The sequence below is a fragment of the Ciconia boyciana genome, chromosome 2, assembly GCF_034638445.1.
Source record: "Ciconia boyciana chromosome 2, ASM3463844v1, whole genome shotgun sequence".
Lineage (NCBI taxonomy): Eukaryota > Metazoa > Chordata > Aves > Ciconiiformes > Ciconiidae > Ciconia > Ciconia boyciana.
In genome coordinates, this window is record NC_132935.1 from 150,337,170 (window position 1) to 150,355,653 (window position 18,484).

Sequence of the window (18,484 nt, forward strand, 5' to 3'; positions counted from 1 at the left end):
TAGATAACACCTAATAAACTCTTGTTGTATTAGTCATCTAAGCCAAAGAAAGAAAGCTTTCAAGGTGAAGCATTCAGGAATTTCTCAACCTCAGACTTTGTTTCCCTCTCCATCTCTCACTAGCTACATTTCTTTGATGTTTAAGATACAACCATTGTTTATTAGCTAGTGACTTCCTATGAAATGTAAATAATACAAGGAGGTTGTTGGAACTCCTAATGAGTGTAGAGCCCAAGTGTGTGTTTAAGCATATATTTAACAGATTCTGATCTGTTAGTAGTCATTTCTAAACTATAGATAGCGGTTTTTGCAAGTCATGAACAGTTGTTTTTAAGTTAATTGGGAACACAATATAAAAGAACGTTGCATATCCTCTGTTTTTGACTGTTGCTGGCTTTGACATGAACTTGTGATGATTCGTTGTCTGTGGATTTTTTTCTTTCAGATGGAGCAAACATGTGATGATATAGATGAAATGTTCAGCAATTTACTTGGGGAGATGGATATGCTGACCCAGGTAAATAACTATTTTTTTCCATCAAGGTTAGAAAAATAGCTATTATGTGTTAGAGAAAAGAGGCAACTTTTCTACATTTTTTCATGTACCTCCACTCTGAATAAATAGAGATACATTATTTTGAAAAACCTTCAACTAAGTTTCTCTGCCTCACATTTAAAACAAGTGGCCTGAAGAATAAGGTAGTATCAGTGCAGGCTAGATTGTTAGAGAGCTAACTGCTTATAAAAGATGCTTTCTCCAAAAAAACCCAAATAAGCAATTTAAATTCCTCTGGACTCTATCCCAATAAATTGAAAGATTCTGTCAAAACAGGAAGAGTTTGAGTCAGAACTTTCAGGTATGAATGCTTGCATACATGGGTAAATGGGATGTAGCCTGAGTGGCAAATGTAAACTTTGGAAATGAAAGCAACAGTTTGAATATATGCATAAGAGTAATCTTAGATATGGCAAAATACTAAGTTACAGCTAGGGTGGCATTCAAGAATTTATAGAGACATTATTGCCAGTGCAGAATACACTCTCGAGAGGAAACTATAAAACAGCATGACCCTATTTCTAAACCTATAGTCATGGAATACTTCCTGCAAAATGTGATGAAAGGAGAATTTTTATTTCTAAAAAAACCCCACAAAGTCAATAAATTTGTTGTATTTTAATAAATGCATGCTTGAAAACACTTAAGCTGTCATCTTGGATTCTGTGTGAGTTTGCTTACAGCCTCTGTTTTGAGAGGGCTTTCCTCTTGGTGGGTCTCAGTGCTTGCCAAATTAAATACCAATAATTCTGAGCCACACAATAGGAATTATGCTTAAACTGTGTGAAAGCCAAGATTTCACATGACATTCTTAGCTGTCAAATCACAATACTTTGCCCCTTGATAGCCTTTCTGCTTTTTAAGGGCTTTTTATAACCATGCATATTTATTTTTTATATATATGTATATAAAGAGCATTTTTTTTAGGGTAATTTCATTTCATTATTATGCCTTGAGAATTAACAAAAGACTGCTTGTGATAAATTCTACCTCCTCAGATTGGACACAGCACTGTTACAAGTGCAGGTGATGGGAAGACAGTAAGAGCGTGAGCCTCTTCTGTCTCTGCTCATCGGTGCAGTACTGGGTGGGATGGGACATGTTCCTAAGATGGAGACTGACTCCTCCTCCTCTCTAAAGTACTGGCATCACCTCTTACCTCAACATTGTATGGGAGGAGGAGACAGGCATGTCTGAAAGCCTGAAGACTTTCAGTTAACAGACTTGCATCTGTTAATTCCTTTAGACTCTTAATTTCCAAAGTGAGACTGTAGATAGTTTTTCACCCTTTTTCACCAACCTGTTTGTCTGTTCCTAAAGTGACTGTAAATGATAGAAGCACACAGAGATGCATTCACATTGCATAACAAGGCTGAAAAATAAATGCAAATTCAGAAATGGGCTTTTCTGCTATTTCTATGTACTTAATTTTAAACTTTTTTTAGCATTTCAGTTGTTTTCTCTTGAATTTCCTTTTGCATGTGCTTTCATTTTCTTCCTGCACTTTTATGGCCATTATGAAATGTTACGACTTCTTGTTAGATTAGTAATGAAAGTATTTCCTTTATGCTCTTACAGTCTGTTTCATCAATACATTTTGTGCCCTCCCTGTTTCTCTTTTTTTTTTTTCCTTGGGCACTGTAAAACTCTCTCATGTGCTTCATTTCTCTCTCTTCCCCTATTTATACTGTGTCTATTTTTATGAGAGCGAGTATTAACACAGAAACAGTGTTTAAAGTTATCACTGCTTTGGTTTCCAGCCCTGTATAACTTCAGAAGAGACGAATATGTCCTTGGTGCGAAATAGGTGAAAAAAGCTGCCAAGAAAAACATTTGCATTAATTTTCATGGAAGACACTTGTCAGTTTCAGGCAACTCTAAGAAATGTAAATGCCTCTGGTACAAATTGTGTATGAGCACCAGTAGACAAACATCTCACATGGATGTATGAACAAGGGTATAGCTTGTAGGATATATGAAGTAATCCTTCCATTCTGCGCAGCATTGGTAAGACCTCAACAGGGAAACTGCGTCCAGTGTTAGCACTGCATTTAAGAGAGAAGGATGGTAGACTGGAGAAAATCCAGAGGAAAGCAATGGGAATGATGAGAAGGAAAAGAAACATGACCTGTAAGAAAAGATTGCATGAGGTTGTTTAGTCTAGAGAAGAGGAGACTGATAACAATCTTAAAATACATAAAAAGCAGCATCAGAGCAGAAAGAAGTACTTGGTTCCTCATGTCCATGGAGAGTAGGACAACAGGGAATGGTCTTCAGCTGCAGGAGAGGAAGTTTAGGATGAGCATCACAAGAAAGGTTTGATGGCAGGAATAGTGATCTCAGTAGTGAAGCAGTGGAACAGATTGCCAGAGGTGATGATGGAATTTATCTAATAGGAAGCTTTTTAAATCAGGTTAGGTACACATTTTTCAGGTATGACCCAGGTATAACTGACCTGCCTTAGGACAGGTGCATGGTCTAGACAGACCCTGGAAATTCCTTCCAGTCTTGTCTACAGTGTTTGCTTATTAGAGCTATCATCTTCCTCACTGTGGAAGGCAGAATTTATCTTTTTCTATCTCCACCATATGCACGTTTTCTAACTTGTGAAGCACTGTTTCCCTGCCTGCTTCCTAAACAACAAGCCACAGTCTAGGAATTCTCTATTTAACTATGCAGATTTGCAGTTTACATTGCAAACAGCAACATGTTTTGTTGTTTGTTGTATTTGGGGTTTTTTTGCAAACAGCATGAGAAAGCAACAGCCAGGTTACATTTGTATTAGTTAATAAAGCACTCTGGAGCAAATGGCACTGCGTAGCTCAAATGTGTATACATCTAAACTCTTGCAACACCCTCCCCCCACCCCCCTTCAAAAAAACCACCAAAACCTAAAAATCAGTCTGGCTTTATCTGCTGTCTCTTTTAGAAACAGCCCTAGCCTCTGCTGTTTTCCACACCAAGCCCGGGTGTTGCCTGACAAGAGTTGCAGTTGGCATGCATCAACATTGTATTGAGAAGCATGCAAACCATTAAACACTTGGCATGATTGTGAGACACTGCTTGAACCCTTGTCCTGGCCCTGTTTAGTGTACCAGTCTAGGCATAATCCCAGAAACTGGTGTGTGTCATTCTGTTCCTTGAAGAAGAATCGATTTCATTAGACAAATTCAGGTAATTGATTTACAAATGTTAATGTCTGTAATAGCAATTATGTCATCAGATACCTGTTTTTTTCTTATACCTTAACAGAGTTTAGGAGTGGAGACTGTGCAACCTCCATCCCCCAAAGTGTCCAACAATGAATTTAGCTTTACTGTTGGTTTTAAAGATTTAAATGGTAAGTAGTTGTGAATGGACTCTTACGTGCTTTTAATGCTTATTTAAAACACCTCACAGCAACAAATGGGAAGAAAAACTTCAAACACCCTTGATCAAAAAAAAGCCAAAAACCAAACCAAAACAAAAAAACCTGGTTTGCTGGAGGGGGAGGTATATTTGTGTGTCTCAATTTAGGAAACCTCAAAGGGGCCAAATTTTTGTTAAAGGGACATTGCTCGGTCTTATATATGAGTCAGACTTTTTAAAATGTCTGAGTCTAGAGGAAAACAAAAATGGGAAGTCCCCCAAATAACTTTCTAAAATGCAACCTTTTTTATGTAAAGATTTAACTTTGTAGAAGACCAAGTTCCTCGGTGTGAGGTCAGAGCTGCATAAGCATTTTTGTCCAGTGGAAGTATCAGCTTCAACTGCTTCCACTTTACATTGCTTATTCTCATTCTGGTTTGCACTGTCACTTTTGCATGTACAGCTGCTTGTTGAGGCTGTGTGACGAGCCAAATGAGGGATTTATCTGAGTTTTAAAAAGAAGCCTCCCTTTGCTTTTGTTTGTGTTTTTTTTCCTTTTTACTAGGGGCTGGTCGTTTGCATTTGCCTGAGTTGGTTTTAACCTGTGGTTTTTTTCCCAGAATCAGTTCACTATTAAGCTACCTAATGCCTCTACCAGCAAAGTGGGTAGAGGTATGTAAATAGAGAGGATCATAAGCCAACTTTCCCACTGAAAAGAAAAGCTTATGAAAATACTCTATTAGCATAACAGGTAAAGCAGAGTAAACTGAGACGGTCTAGTGACATGTTCAGATTTAGTCTGATGAATGATCTATTCTTTGTTGGACTATATTAGCATTTTTTAATATCTAGTTCAGCACTCTCCATCCCTTTCTAAAATCCCACTTAAAGCTTTCCCAATTTGTGATTTATTTATTTTTAACTAGACTCTTCAAAGATATTTAAACCACTGAATCCGTTGGTTCTTAAAGAACCCTTCTCTTCTAGAGAGCTAAATCATCCTACAGGATGTTATTCTACAGGATCTCTTATACCATGGGTAGTTCAAACCACCAAAGAAGAAATTGAAGTTCCAGTGTAGGATTTTATCTTATACTCTGACAGAGTAGAAGACAGAAAGCAAAAGTTATAATATTTCTATGTGGTGGATAAGATGCTTTTGAAAAGAGACTGTCTTGTTTGTTCTTTGCTTAAAGGATCCTCAAAACCCTGCATATTATGTGAGGTATGTCACAGATGTTGATCACACAATTACTGATGTGCTAGAAATGATACCATACAATTTCTTGTGTCTTAGAACTCTCTGATTCTGCTTCATGTTAATTTTAGAGTTGTAGAATAGCAGTAGTATATGAAGATATTCTTGATCTAGGCCTCAGTTACACGTTTTTTTGTGTGCTACACCAAAACTTGCTAAGCATTTATGTATGTACTTAACTGAAGTAAATAGCCTAATGGGAGCTAATGGAATTTCTTGCATCCATATGACTAAGCATGTGCCCAGGAACCTTGCTGGATCAGGGCCAGGTTTCGTAACATCATAAGGGCCTGAGACTGTATCACTGAAAGTAAAGCTTCCTGTCCTGTTTAATTTGTATTTATAGAGTTCCTTGTACTCTGAACTTCAGTATGACCAGATTAATGGCTATTCTTAAAACACGTTTGTTTCATGAACGCATTTAAAATGTTGCTTCCTTTCCCATAACCCTTATATCTTACAGTAACCATGCCTTCTGCAATTTTATCTCCTCTGAACTGGAAGCATAGTGTTCTGCATTGCACTCATTCTGACACATTTTGTGGTTTTCTTTACAGAATCCCTAAGTGCCCTTGAGGATAAAGACCTGGATGCTTTAATGGCTGATCTTGTAGCAGACATAAATGATGTTGAACAGAGAACTTTAAAAGCCCAGAAAACTTCTCCTGGCAACCAGCAAAGTACGGTCACTCAGCCTTCAACAGGCTTGGATAGTGACATTTATTCTAAATCAAGTCTCTATGTTACCATTACTGGACCGTTTGGGGTTGACTTGCCCCCTCCGCCTCCAGACCCTGATTTAGACCTTCCACCACCACCCCCACCACCTCCTCCTGAGCCACTCACCCAGGTAAGCCTGGGTGGAACCTTGTTTTAAGTGTTCTTGGAATTTTGAAAGTGGTATTTGGCATTGGAACAACAGTGGATATCCCAGGTAGAAACATCTTGGGAAGGTTCTGCAATGATGAAACATGCATGAACTATGGAGTGAGAGTTTTCTATTATTGTGGGCTCAGCAATTTCTGCCTGTTCCTTGGCCTATTACCCATTTCTTCACCTTTCTAATTGTCATGTTGATAGCCCAAGACAGGCATAAATCATTGCAAAGGGTTTACTGTAACGGAAAACTTGTCACTGAATTTTTTTAGTAAGCGCTTGTTGTGGTTTAGGTTCAGCCGGGAACTAAGCACCACACAGCCACTCGCTCACCCTCCCGCCCGGTGGGATGGAGGAGAGAATCTGAAGAGCAAAAGTAAGAAAACTTGTAGGCTGAGATAAGAACAGTTTAATAATTGAAATAAAAAAAATAATAACAATATCAACAATAATAATAATGTATAAAAGGGAAACAACGAGAGAGAGAGACAGAGGAACAAAACCCAGGGAAAAACAACAAAAAAACCCAAGTGATGCAACTGCTCACCACCTGCTGACCTATGCTTAGCCAGTCCTTGAGCAGCTATCACTCCTCCTCGGCCAACTTCCCCCAGTTTATATACTGAGCCTGACGTCATATGGTATGGAATAGCCCTTTGGCCAGCTTGGGTCAGCTGTCCCAGCTGTGCCCCCTCCCAGCTTCTTGTGCACCTCCTGGCTGGCAGAGCATGGGAAGCTGAAAAGTCCTTGACTAGTGTAAGCACTACTTAGCAACAACTAAAACATTAGTGTGTTATCAACACTATTCTCATACTAAATCCAAAACACAGTGCTATACCAGCTACTAGCAAGAAAATTAACTCTATCCCAGCTGAAACCAGGACAGCACTGATCAGTTAATACTTTCTCATAGAGAACTTGGCTTTGGCATCAGTGTAAAGCATGGCCAAAGATCCCACCATTTTGTGAAGATGTCACTGTGTTCATTGCAGTCTGTGCTATTGGTACTGATGAGATGGTTCTGTGGGTGTTTCCCAGATCCATCCCTGGCCTAGCTGATTTCTTGCAATAGGAAAAGCTGTTCAGTTGTGTAAAACTCAACATTTGCTAGGAGACTGGGTGCAAGGCTGAGCACAAGAAGTACCTTTCCTAATCCCAACACAGAATCACTCTGCTTTTCTTGGTCTTGTCTTTGGAGGGAAGTAGTGAAGACCATCTGCAATATGGGACAAATGCTCTTTACTTAGGAGGTGCCAAAGTTATCAGTAGGTACTATTTATAAACAATTGGCTTACCTGTACACTAAAATTTCAGACTTATCACAACCTCCTCCATGTTTGTGTTTCTTGCAGAGCTGTTTTAACAAGTGAAATCAAATGTGGTATTTCTAGTAGAAGCATTAGAAGTTCATTTCTTTGACATGAAGTTGTGGAGAGGGAGATAATGTAAGAATTCTGCCCTGTCACAGCCCTGTGGGGAGAGTATGTGCATTAGAAGAGTGATGCAGTCCCCCAAAAAATGAATCTCAAATCATGAAAGATTTAAAACTATCTCTTTCAGTATTCATATGCATAGTAACTATGACAGAGACAAGATGTTTACATTTAGGGAATGGAAAGATTTTAGGGAACATGAAAAGTGCTCTGTCAGCCCATGTGGAACTGTACCGGTCAGTTTTGCTTAAAACCATGGGCAATTCATTGCAGTTTAAAAGTCCATACAAACTGAGTATGAATCACCTCAACATCACTGCCGCCCCTGTGTTTACCATCATACAGCAGACATATTTAGCAAAAGGAACAGAAAATTTGGTAGGAAGAGGACCTTTCTGATTATACAAGAAGTGATTCACCGGATAACGCTTCATTTGGTGCATAGGACCTTTCAGCGTGGTTTGAAGAGTGAAAGTCGTAAACATGTGGGAACTTCACCATTTTTCTGTATCTCAAAGATAATAGTTAGCTTCCTATCTCAAAGGAGTATCAACATTTGCAAAAACAGCAGCTAGACAGCTTCAGAAGCTGAAGTATTTTATTTAACTAGTGTAATTGATATAGAAGAGATGCTATCAAGATAAGTTCTATCCATTGTCCTACAAACATGTCCCCATCTTGATTTAAACTCATGATCTTTAAGGAAGTACCAAGCTTCTAAATAGTCTGGTTTGGAGGCCGAGGAAATATGGTCTGGAAGGGTAGCTGGTTAAGTGGGCTGAGATTGGCCAAACTGCCAGACTCAAGGGGTAGTAATCAATGGTTTGCTGGCTGTGGTAACAAGTGGGATCAACACTGGGGCTTGTATTCGTTAACATTTTCATCTGTGACCTGAGTGATGACATAAAAAATCATCTGCAGATGTGCTGAAGATGCTTTTAATTAAGGGCACTGCTTGACAAGATGGATGGCAGAAATTCAGTGCAGGGGGACCTTGAGAAACTTGAGGACTGGGCCAGCAAAACCCTCAGAAACCTAGCAAGGTACAAGGTCCTGCACCTGGGTGGAATAACCCCATACATTTGTACAGTTTGGGAGGCAACAGGCTGAGCAGCAGCCCTGCTGAAAAGGAGACGGCATCCTGGTGGATGCCACATTGAATAAGAACCATGAGTCCAAGGTCACCTCAGTATGGGAAACTGGCCTGTGTTGGGAGGAGCATGGCCAGCAAATGGAGGGAGCCATTATTCTTTTCTCTTGGCACTAGTGAGGCCACGCCTGGAATACTGCACCCCATTCTGGATGTGGAGATACTGGAGAGTGTCCAGCAGAGAGCTACTGGGATGGCCCAGGGCATGGAGTGATGAGAGGCCAGTGAGAACAGGTTGAGGGAGCTGGGCTTGTTTAGTCTGACAGAGGAGGCTGGGGAGTGATCTAACGACAGCCTAAAAATACCTGAAGGGTAGCTATAAAGCTGGTGGAGCCAAAGTCTTCCATGGTCATATAACATGTTAGGTCATATAACAAGGGGCAACAGGTACATGTTGTAGCTTTGTAGTTTCAGACAGGACGTCAGGAAAATCTTTTCCTTTTCTGGCGGTGGTGTAGCACTGGAACAGGTGACCCAGAGAGATCACAGATTCTCTTTCTTTGGAGGTTTTCCAAACTTTGCCAGGCAAAATCATGGCTGACCTGATCTAGTGTTGGCGACAGTCCTGCTTTGGGCAGGGAGCCAGACTATGGAGCTCCAGACCTCTCTTCCCATGAGCACTTTTATGATGCTGTGATCTAAAGCTCACTGAAATTAACAGTGCTGCACAGTGCTTTCCCTTGAGTCTTGTACTGAACTGATTCTCTATTAGCTGGCATCCTGCATTACCTGAGGGTCAAACAAGATTTCAGAGTGAAAAGAGGATATACTTGCTAAACACAACTGGAATTCTGTATGCAGAAACGTAGCTGGAAGTCACTTCTGTCTCCCTCAATTAGTGTTCCTCTGAGATTGTGTGCGGAGTTAAATCTCCAGCAGTGTTCTCTGGTCTCTTTCCAGATACAGGGAGAGGGCAGAGAAAGATGGGAACAGGAGGTAGAGGCATTTCTAAGGAATCTGTCTGCAGTAGTTCATTTCCTCATTAAGGCACTGGTTCTGCTTTCTCCCACAGCCCTTGCCTCTTTTTCTGATACAGGTTGCATTCACATACTGATAGCATACCCATAGTGTGGCTTACTGTCCACAAAATTGCTTATAGGGCTATTACACAAGTTGTACTGTGAATGATGGAGGTAATAACCATTTAAAATTAATATGGAAAGAACTTATTTCAAATTAGTATTTACTGTCTTGGTTTGTATTTGCTTTGACGTGACATTTCTGCTCAGTAGAATGAAATGCAGCTGTAAATGGAATGTATTTTGTTTCATCAAAATCCACATTCCTGTTAGCCAGCATTCTTGATAAGTAATTCTTGAGCCCATCAAGGCTGATGTTTTGTTTAGCACTTCTGGTTGTCTGTAGTCAAATAAGAATAGTGTTAATTATTCCTAATGCACCTGTGATACTAGACTCTCTTCTCTAACCTTTAAGTGTGCCAAAATTAAGAAGTACAGCCTTTCTTTCAGGGAAGCATGAAGCTGTCTCATAAGTTTCCATCAACTCTGATGTTTCTTTTTAAAACTGTCCTTAAGCTAAATAAGGGTTCTACATTTTCTATTACATTATCTGGATGACTTTTACGTGCTTCTCTTTGAAGATTCAGAAAACATGGTGATGATACTGTAGTGGGAAAACAAATCTTTTAGCCTGTCAAAGCATTTCTTTAACAGTGCTAAAATTTGCATCTGATAGCTTATTTACTTTGCATCATTTCCTTTTCCTACATTAAGACAGACAAAGGTTATGAAAACATGAAGGCTCTCAGGTGAGAACTCTGTCACACGGATTTGTACAATGTGTGAACTCTGTTCAACACAGGTCGCATGCAGGTGAAGCCTGAGTTATACCTGCCTATAAATTTTCAGCAGAAAGCCTGCCCACACCACAGTCAACCACTTTGGTTAAGATGCTCTTCCTGCTTCCTGCAGAGAGGTGTTTTGAGATGGTAAGGGGAGGGCCATAGTGTGAGAGGTCATACTGTGTGCTCTTCCCCCTGTAGAACAGTCAGCCTTCCTGCGAAAGCCACTTTTGTCCAACAGCTTCTGTTCAACTACAGAAGCTATTTTTGGATTCTTGAAGTTAAGCATCTCTGACCAATGCAAATTTCCATACCTGTGGAGAAAAAAAACGCATTTTTTAACTGATTGCCTGGTATTTATAGTGGAGAATTTGATAACAGCAAACATGCTTGAAGCCATCTCTTTAAGGTTGCACACCTCACTTTGTATTTTTGACATCCTAAAGGATGCTAGTATCCAGGGGAAGAAGTGATAAAACAAAAGATGTTTAGTTCAGCGAGAGGGATGTCAGTCAGAAGAACTTTAGTTATGGTTGCACCTGCCTCAAAGCTTGGGATGAATAAGATAACCTTCTTAACTCTTTTTTTGCTATGATTCTATGATATCTATGTAAGAAGGGAGTGGTAGCAATGCTTAGTTAGGCCTAGTTTCTTGCAAGTGCATCTCCCATGAGTTACAGCCATCCTGCGTTTCTCTTAGTGTGAAGACCACTAAAATTACAACTTTAGGGTCGAAAATGGACGCTGAAGGTAACACAGAGAAATATCTTGTGTGGAAGCAGGGCAGGAACTTTCTCCCACAGTCACTAACTGGAAGATGGGTGTGCCTGTGAGTACCGTAGCACAAAATCCTACCCCTTTAAAACAAAGGAAACTGCAAAAGTGAGAGAGAGCAACAGGGACAGTAAAAATCAGCAAAGAGTCAAGAAAGCAAAGACAAGACAGTTTTCAATAGGGGGAGCAGGGTTTTTAAGTTGGAAAGAAACCGAACCCTCCAGTAGTGCTAACAGTCCAAGGCAGCCCCAGGAACCACAGTTACTTGCTGTCCAAAATGTACTTTTCCAACTCTGTATGTGACTGGGGTAGAATACTGGAAAATAGATGGCAAAAAGAAACGGTCTCAATCTATACACCAGTCACAGAGGCAACAGTAGGCACTGGCATCTGGTAGGTACATGTACCTAAAACTCTCAGCAGTTGGGCATCCAGAGTCGTCTTGGATCACAGACCTCACTGATACTAAGAGAGATGCATGATATTGATACAGCTGCTTTGTAAAAGAAGAGCTGGGTGATACTGAGATTTTTAGGAATCTTACTGTGGCATTCAGCAAAAGCTGGAATGAACTTGAGTGCTCTGTCTAACTGCATCTGTGTTAATACGAATAGGTCCATTACTAGAATAAAAAGCCATAATACCATCCAGTTTAAGGAGGTGTTCCTCTCAGTAAGTTTGTGTGCAGTAAAAGCTCATATGCGGCAAGTGAAAGAATTCAAGTAAATTAATGTACTTAACAGAAAGTGTAAAATTATAAGTGGTATAATTGCAAGCCAAGTTTTCAGTAAGATCCTAAAAACTCTAGTTCTCTTAACCCTATTGAGAGGCAAGTTTTCCTCCAAGTGGCTATATCCACAGTGCTGTTTCATTCAGGCTAGATCTTCCTTCATCTTCTCTTTAGTATCAGCTGTAACCCATACGGAAACATAGAATAGTCCAGTTTTCAGGCATTCCTGTAGCATTTGAGGAACAGATCATGCAAGAGCTGTATGACCGGGCAACAAAAGGAAGCACTGGACTTGTAAATCAAAGCTTTGGCTGGAGGATATTAGCTCAAGGAAAGCTGGGGATTCCCTGTAACTATGAAGTTTCCCATGACAAGCATTATGTTCTGGATATAAATAAGAAGAAACAACTCTTTTCAAGTAAACATAAATTGCTGGCCTTACTTAACAAGAAGTATACCAAATATCTTGTGTCTTTTCAGGAAGAACAAGAGGCACAGGCTAAAGCTGACAAGATTAAACTTGCATTGGAGAAACTGAAGGAAGCCAAAGTTAAAAAGGTGAGCCTTAAAATAGTGAAATGCTACCATAAAAGCTACCAGCTAACTATCTATTATCATTCTTCTCAATTATAAAGTTCTTACTAAAATCGCTAGGCTTTTTCATACTTTGTCTGTAACTTGAGACATCTAAAGATATTCTGTGGAGCTCTCTTGTCATCCGCCTGAAGAGAAGTCTCTGGGAGAACGCTACCTCTGAGGGACTTATTTTTAAGAGGACTTGGAAGGCTCTGCCTCTTTTTTTTCCAAGGTTGGGGCAAAGGCCACTGTTCTGATAGGTTGCTTTAGAGAAAGTGGAATGTACATAAAAATGTTACTTACTTATGCTGTGCTGATTCCAGAAGTATTAAACTTTTCTTCTACAGTGGATATGGATTTAGCTAATCCCAATTAAATTAATGAGGGTCTTCTTGCTAAATCTTTTCACAACAGTGTAGTAATGCACAAGGATAATAGTAATTATTTTAGACCAACAAATTAGAAAGCTTCCAGCCAGCATCTGCACAGTGCTGCAGTGCGTCATGTAATTATGCCCACTCATCCTAAGCTAGTGTTCCAGCTGAACTCAACGGAAGCTGCAGATGTTCAGTAACTCTGAAAAATGGATATGAAGAAAAAAGTCATGACCTTTCAGTCTAGCTCAAATAGGAGATGGGAAGTGCTGGAGATCAGAGCCTGCAGGGTTTCCAAGAAGAATCGAAGCTTCCAATAAACTTGGGGGTGTCCAGACTTGAGATAGTTCCCACAGAACACTTTATGTTCATGTATAAATGCTGTTTCTGAGAGAATGTGTTGGGAGGATTTCACCAGTGTTGTCTTTGGAAAGCTCTGTAACTAAACTTATGACTTTTCATTGGTCACCCTCTTTTTCTTGCAATGTTAGCAATTCTCCTTTGGGAGGAAATATTTATTTTGAAGATTTTTTTTTTCACTTTTTTTTTCCACCCTCAATATTTGGAACCATAGGGTAGAAGTAAGGCTTAATCTTCTGGTGGCTATGTCACTATAATGAGATTACTATGTTATTCTTGAATTCTAAATTGACTAAATAATTGTCAAGAAAACTGGTCTCCTCTCTTTTACTGAAAGTGGAGGGCAGAAGCCAGGGAGAACAGTGAAAAGCAGGCTTACAGCCGTGGGCTTTAGGAGAGCAGACTTTGGCTTCTTCAAAGATCTGCTTGGAAGAGTCCTATGGGATAAGGCCCTGGAGGGAGGAGGGGCCCAAGAAAGCTGGTTAATATTCAAGGATCACCTCCTCCAAGCTCGAGAGAGCTCCATCCCAGTGAATGAAAGGCCACAAAGATGATTATGGAACTGGAACATCTCTCCTATGAGGAAAGGCTGAGACATCTGCGACTGCATAGCCTAGAGAAGAGAAGGCTCCAGGGGGATCTTGTCAATCTGTAGAAATACCTGAAGGGAGGGTGCAAAGAGGATGCAGCCAGGCTCTTTTCAGTGGTGCCCAGTGACAGGGCCAGAGGCAATGAGCATGCACTGAAACACAGAAGATTCTATCTGAACATCAGGAAACACTTTTTCACTGTGAGGGTGAGTGAGCACTGGCACAGGTTGCCCAGGGAGGTGGTGGAGTCTCCCTCCTTGGAGATACTCAGAAGCCATCTGGACAGGGTCCTGGACAATGGGGTCTGGGTGGCCCTGCTTGAGCAGGGGATTGGACTGGATGACCTCCAGAGGTGCCTTCCAATCTCAACCATTCTGTGATTCTGTGAAGATGGAAGCTGCATGCATGTTTCTGAGCAGTCAACTATAATCAGACAAAAATACCCTTTTTTCCCCAGGCATGTTGTAGGTTATGCATGTACAACATTTCTTTTTCTCTATAATCTGCACTACGGCTCAGTTGCTTATTTTAGAGAGGAAGATACTTACAAGGGTTGCAATCGAAGCAAGTTCATGGGTTTTGTTACATTTGCTTTTACTTTTCAGATAGCATAGATTTTCTCTTGGGGATCATCACTCTCTGCTTCTACCTGATCTTTAACAGAGATTGTCTCTGTAGTACCAGAGCTTTTTACACACGCATTTTAAAATAAGGAGCTATTTAAACAAGACTATATAGAGAAGTCCTCCCAACTCACCAGTTTAGTTCCAGTTTCCACATACAGATCCTGTAGACAATTTTTCTTCTGTTTTCTGTACTAATGGAGCATTTTAAGTACTTTCCTTATAATGTATTTGCAGTTCTTTATCACATTTTATGTACTTCAGCATTTTCTTGTGTTGTTCCTCCCTGAAAAAAAGTGTACACTGTTTCTCATTTACCAAATACTTCACAATATGAAGAAATAATGAGTGTCTTGCATTACTTTGGTCAATATAAGTAACTCATCTGTTTTCCTATTGATGGGTGTTGGACTACTGCCCATTTTAGTACAATCTGATTTCAGGTTAGTCTGTTGGCATGGCAAGATTCTTCCTTTCTTTTTCTCATTTAAAACTAAACTTTCTGCATTTCTAGCTTGTGTTAAGGACACTGTCCTTTTGTACTTGGTTTTCCTATCAAGCATTTTCCTTAATTGCACATCTGGTAGACTTAGGGAAGATACTAACTTCTGCTTTTTCTCCACAGCAATTTCACCTTTCCTGAAGTCATGCACAGGACAAGGTTCAATTTCCTTTTTTGAGAAAAGGTCTTTATTTTGATGACAATATAATGTGAAAGCTTCCAAGCTGTTTTATTCCCTCAGCTCACTGTGGGACAGGGTACCTTTGAATCAGTAATAACCTTCAGCCTTAATCTTTCTTATCTGTGTTAGCAGATTCAGAATAGCCTTTAACTTGCTTCTGAAATTAACTGACTCTTCTGTGACTCTGTACTCAGCTTGTTGTCAAGGTGCACATGTACGATAACAGCACAAAGTCACTAATGGTGGATGAGCGTCAGGTGACACGGGATGTTTTAGACAATCTCTTTGAGAAAACCCATTGCGACTGCAACGTTGACTGGTGTCTGTATGAAATGTACCCAGAGCTGCAAATTGGTAAGTGGGATAGTGACAGAGCATATAGCAAATAGATATAGTGCATCCTATGCTATTGGTAATCTTGAAAAGATAATTAATAACATTTCTCCTGCCCACACGTCCACTGGTGTTGGAACATCGCAGTCTCTAAGCTGAGGGATGCTGCAGGAATGTACTTGGGCCGTTCTTGCTGTAGAAGTGCATCTTCCATTTGTCTGTGCTGTCAGCTGCAGAAGGCTCCTTGACCACCACCATTTCCATTATTCTATTTTACACAAAAAGAAGGGGCCGTGTGAATTTCACTATGTTTGTCAAGGCAGTGACAGACCCAAACACACCAGTACTCAACTCTACTCTTTGAAGAGAGGATGCAGTACTGAAGTGCTGTCAGCAGGCTGTTACATACTGGCCAAACAAATGTTGTAATTAAACAAGACTGTCTGAGAAGCATTTCAGTCATTTCTAATGCTCTTCACTTGTGATAGTCATTTTCTTAAGTGTAGTTGTGAACACGATGATGCTCTTTGATAGGACTACACCTCTGCTGGTGGTACCTTATGATTTAGGAAGTAACTGACCTGGCCTCTAGGTCCCTAGGAAACAGCTGTGCAAAATTTACATATTGTTTGGTGCAACTTAATGAGTTTTGTTTCGAAAAGGCTTCAAGGCCTGATTAAGAATGGAATGTTCTCTAATTGTGAGTTATTTCAGAATCTTTTTATTGTCCTGGCTGCAAAGGTATTCACATCAAAAGGAAAAGGAAAATTGCCACAACTTTCTTCCAGGGTCACATTTGACCTAGTGAAATGGGAAACTGCCAAACAGCCTTTAGCATTCTGCGTTTACAGACTCCCAGCAGAGATGTAAACATGCACAAAGAAAGCTAAATATCAATATTGCACTTTAAAAGAGCCCCAAGAATAATCACCCTGCTAAACTAAAACAAAGAAATGTGAAAATAGCTGGAAAAAGCCTGACTGCTCATAAGCAAGGAGATACTCATCTGCTTGTAAGAATGGCAGAGACATTAACTGCCAATCTGTTCTTTTTACTCCATTAAGATGATACATGAAGCAACGTTGCTGCATTCTTTTGTACCTGCTTATCTTAACTAAGGAAAGACTGGAAATGTCATTAGACCCTAGAAATGTCACAAATGTCACTCTGAATAATTTTAGAGTGTTTTCTTGTCTTGGAAAGTTGCTCCCTCTGGTCTAGTGTGACTTGGACAAATGTTTCTGAGTGTTAGGATGACAGCATATAAACAGATTGTTTTCTGAATCTCCATAATCATTAAAAAGAATGTACTTGTGTTTCTTCATAATCTGGATAGACATTTTGAATTCCCTATCACACAATTAAAACTGAAGGTGTCAGGGAGATCATATGCTACAAACACCGGGATTAATGGTTACACTTTTTTTTTTTTTTTTGAGTAAAAATAACTTGTGTTACATTAGTCCCAGCTAATGCTAGGTGCTTTGAGTGGGGGTTAGGGTATTGGTATAGTAAGGAATTACTCTCAGAATGAATAAAAACTATTTTAAAAGCTGGAATAGAAGAAGAGTAGGAAAGGAAATAAATCAGTAGTTGGTTCAGGAAAAAAGGAGAAGTCTATGAATGCCTGATACACAGGTCTCTCACCAGGTCCAAATCAGCTGGGAATGGAGCCTTTTTGTTTGCAGAAGGGAATTTCAATATGGATGGAATGCTACATATTATTTCTTCTGCTTCCAGTGCACAGCAACATGCAGTTAATTTTGTTCAAAATCAAACCAATGTGAACTATTCTTTATTCTTGTCAGTATACTTCTTGTCAGTTCTAGATAGCTCTGTTACTATTAGCATGCTTAGAATACAAGCTTTCCTGCACTTTCCCTTTCTGCCTGCTTTCCATGTTAGTATTCAAGAGAATAAAATTACCTTTACTTTAAGAAGCAAATCTGAGCAGCAAATATTTTAGGCTGAACTGAAAGTCCAAGCTAGTTTTATATCAGAAGATCCTTGACAGAGTATCTTATATATACTGTTATTTTGAAAGACAATCATTGCAAATAAACTACAATTTTAGATTAATTGCATGTTAAATATCACAAATAGTCTCAGTAGTGAGATGGTGATATAACACTGGGCTGTACATACCAGCATGTACTTTGCAATAAAGAGTATTGCCTTATAATAGGCATTCAGATTTGACTTTTTTTTTTGTAACAATAATTATAAAAAAAGACCCTCCTGAGGATGGTAAGATCATACCTTTTATACAAGAAAAGCCTGGTGCTGGAAACGGACAAACAAAAGTATATGTGGCAAAAATTAGTGTTAAATAACTAGTGTTACAACCTGAGAATTATTTTATGGCTAACCTGGACCATAAGATACTGTTTACCCTTTAAACCGTTATTTGGGGTTTTATATAGTGCTTTGTATTTCCAGTGCATTGCAGAAGTATCAGTTGCTAAATGAAAAGTATTATGTTGCTTGTGTTGTTAAAAGTTACTGTGTACATGTGAACTGGGCCTGAAGCAAATCTCATTTTATGCATTTAATTAATTCACAAAATTTAGTTTTGATGGGACATACTGAACCTTGTCAAAAGTAACAAGAAGTGTTAAAGAAAGCCTGCAAAATGCATGCTCTGTTATCTCCTCTTATACTAGGCCAACCTAGGCCATCGAAAGATGTGTTCACCACAGACCACTGAAATGGGAATACAGCTGTTCCCAGGGAACTGCCAAAATTATACTGAAAATGGGAGCTGGGTGAATTCCCTGCCCCAATACTGAATTTGTAGAAAAATACAGTTTGGGTCCTTCCAAAATTACCTGTCAAATTACGCTCAATTCCTTTTCCTTCCAAAGGGGGTATATGTGACTGTTCAGCTACTTTATACAAGTGAAACTGCAGAAGAAGAGATCGGAGTTCCCTAACCTCAGCATACCCTGTGGCTTTCCTGGGTGGAGGATCTAGGTTCAGATCAGCTCAGGAAGGGAGCGAACTGACACTAGGTCTCACA

The 18,484-nt window shown here is 39.7% G+C and overlaps 1 protein-coding gene across 2 annotated transcripts in view; it reads left to right on the forward strand.

Moving 5' to 3' along the window:
- Positions 1 to 18,484, forward strand: part of APBB1IP (amyloid beta precursor protein binding family B member 1 interacting protein) — a 71,661-nt gene that overhangs the window by 16,933 nt on the left and 36,244 nt on the right. For both annotated transcript variants that reach the window (XM_072854478.1, XM_072854477.1), the window contains exons 2-6: positions 446 to 517; positions 3,809 to 3,896; positions 5,720 to 6,012; positions 12,407 to 12,484; positions 15,327 to 15,486. In XM_072854478.1, coding sequence (XP_072710579.1) covers positions 446 to 517; positions 3,809 to 3,896; positions 5,720 to 6,012; positions 12,407 to 12,484; positions 15,327 to 15,486 — 691 coding nt within the window. The remainder of the gene's footprint in view (positions 1 to 445; positions 518 to 3,808; positions 3,897 to 5,719; positions 6,013 to 12,406; positions 12,485 to 15,326; positions 15,487 to 18,484) is intronic.